The following is a 2,473-nucleotide window of genomic DNA, read 5'->3' as shown; positions in this document are numbered from 1 at the left end:
GTCCAGGCTTGAACTTACCTCTTCATAGAAGCTGATCAGTGTGACAGGATCGATCCCTCATAAACCCATGTTGATCCTCTGTCATAAGGGTATTTTTCTTGAGATACTCCAGTATAGCATCTCTCAAGAAACCCTCAAGGATTTTACCAACCGTAGAGGTTAAACTTACCGGCCTATAATTTCCCGGCTCAGTTTTTGTCCCCTTTTTGAATATTGGCACCACATTTGCTATGCGCCAGTCCTGCGGTACCGACCCTGTTATTAAGGAATCTGAGAAGATTAAAAATAATGGTCTATCTATCACAGAACTCAATTCCTGTAGTACTCTGGGGTGTAGCCATCCGGGCCCGGAGATTTGTCAACCTTAGTGATTTCGAGGCGGCGGCGTACTTCCTGCTGGGTTAAGCAGGTAATATTCAAGGGTGAATTTATGGTATCACTGGTCATGTCATCTGCCATGGCATTTTCTTGTATAAAAACCGTAGAAAAAAAGTCATTCAGCAGGTTGGCTTTACCCTCATCCCCTTCCACCATTTCACCAAGACTATTTTTAAGGGGGCCAACACTATCGCTTTTCAGTTTTTTACTGTTTATGTAGTTAAAGAATATTTTAGGATTATTTTTACTTTCTCTCGCAATGAGTCTCTGTCTCAAACCTAGCTAACTTAATTTGCTCTTTACATATTTTATTTAACTTTCTATAATTATATAATGCCTCATCACTAGTTGAAGATATCTATCAGGGGGATTACAGTTGACGTTTCCTCTGACCCCATAACGTTGACCATTTGCTGTCTATTCCATGTGTTTTTCATTGTTTCTTTTCACATTGCCTCCATTTGCCTCTTAGTGGTTTAATTCTCCTAACGACCACTGTTCCTCATGGACAACACCAGCTCCCACATCCCATCCACGTTCTTCCTCATCGGAATTCCTGGTCTAGAAGATGGACGTTTATGGACATCCATCATCTTCTGTGTCCTCTATATTTTGACCATTCTTGGAAACTCCTCCATAACCTACATAATCTGCACTGAGAAGAGCCTCCATGGACCCATGTACTTCTTCCTGGCCATGCTGGCAGTCAATGACCTATTCTTGCCCAGCTCCACTGTGCCTAAGACACTGGAAATCTTTTGGAGGAACAATGGCCGCATTGATGCTTTTAATTGTCTCACCCAGATGTTTTTTGCTCATTTTTTATCAGTAGTGGAGTCGGGGATCTTAGTCGCCATGGCTTATGACCGGTACATCGCCATCTGTTCCCCGCTCAGATACTCGTCCATCCTCACTTACACTGCTCTGAAGAGAATTGCGGCTTCCATTCTGATCAGAGCTTTCATCGCTGTCTTGCCCCTTCCCATCATGGTTGGCCGGTTGCATTATTGTGGTGAAGACGTTGTGTTGCACTCATACTGTGAGCACGGGGCCGTGGTGATCATCATGTGTGGAGATACACAAGTGACGGGCCTTTATGGCTTCGTAGTGGCCCTGTTTCTCGCCAGTTTGGATGTCCTGCTGATTGTCTTTTCCTATGTAATGATCTTAAGAGCCGTTTACAAGATGGTGTCACAAGACGCTCGGCAGAAAACGACTGAAACTTGTGGCTCCCACGTGTGTGTGATTATCATCATCTATTCCTCTGCTTTTTTAACTTTTGTGACATACGCGTTTGGGAAAAGTGATGTTACTTATCAAGCTCACATCTTCCTGGCCAATGCTTACATCTTGCTTCCAGCTTTCTGTAACCCAATTATTTACGGAGTGAGGACCAAGCCAATCCGAGAGCGCGTCTTAAAGGTTGTGTGCCACAAACAGAAAATGACCAAGCGATAAGTAGAGTCAAGTCCAAATGTGTCCAAGGTGGAAGTTACTGACTGGGCGTATGTCCTGTACATGTCACCGATATGTAGGTATAGGTATCTGATATAACTTGGATACATGTTACTGTTGTGTGAGGTTTAGAGATGGACGGATTCATTCATGGGTCTCCAGTCCATCAGCCGGGTTTGTTGTGTTTGTGGCAGGAGGCTTCCGAAGCTCTTATCTTATCTTATTAGTTGGGGTGGTGCAACATCATCTATGTGTCTTGCCACAATGATGAGTTTCCACCAGTCCAGCTAACCAAAGACTGTGCCATGGATCCAGGAAAGTAAGAGATTCGGGAACCTCCTCCTGTCCTGTGGCCAAACTCTACAGACTTGGCGGATAAATCGGAGTCCAATCCGCCTCAATCTTTAGCCCTGGGTACACGTCACTGGCCGACACATTACTGGTATGTTCTGGTACACATCACTGGTAGGTCCTGGGCACGTTACTGGTATATACTGGTACAAGGATAAATGTGAACAATTTGTCATAATGAAAACTAAAAGGAGTAATGAAGTAATGGAGGACGACAGATCCATATAACGCTGGGAAAACAAATTATCTAAACCCGGTTAGAAGACATCATTCAAGATGTTCCAGAAAT

The 2,473-nt window shown here is 43.9% G+C and overlaps 1 protein-coding gene across 1 annotated transcript; it reads left to right on the top strand.

The window, feature by feature from the left end:
- Nucleotides 1-873: 873 nt before the first annotated feature.
- On the top strand, nt 874-1,836 carry LOC142290119 (olfactory receptor 52P1-like; the record flags this gene model as incomplete). The annotated part of the gene is made up of 1 exon (XM_075334051.1): nt 874-1,836. A coding segment is annotated over one exon (963 nt), but the record flags the coding sequence as incomplete, so codon positions are not given.
- Between the last annotated feature and the right edge of the window lie 637 nt (nt 1,837-2,473).

Source organism: Anomaloglossus baeobatrachus, chromosome 2, assembly GCF_048569485.1.
Source record: "Anomaloglossus baeobatrachus isolate aAnoBae1 chromosome 2, aAnoBae1.hap1, whole genome shotgun sequence".
Lineage (NCBI taxonomy): Eukaryota > Metazoa > Chordata > Amphibia > Anura > Aromobatidae > Anomaloglossus > Anomaloglossus baeobatrachus.
This window is presented reverse-complemented; position numbering and strand designations above follow the sequence as displayed.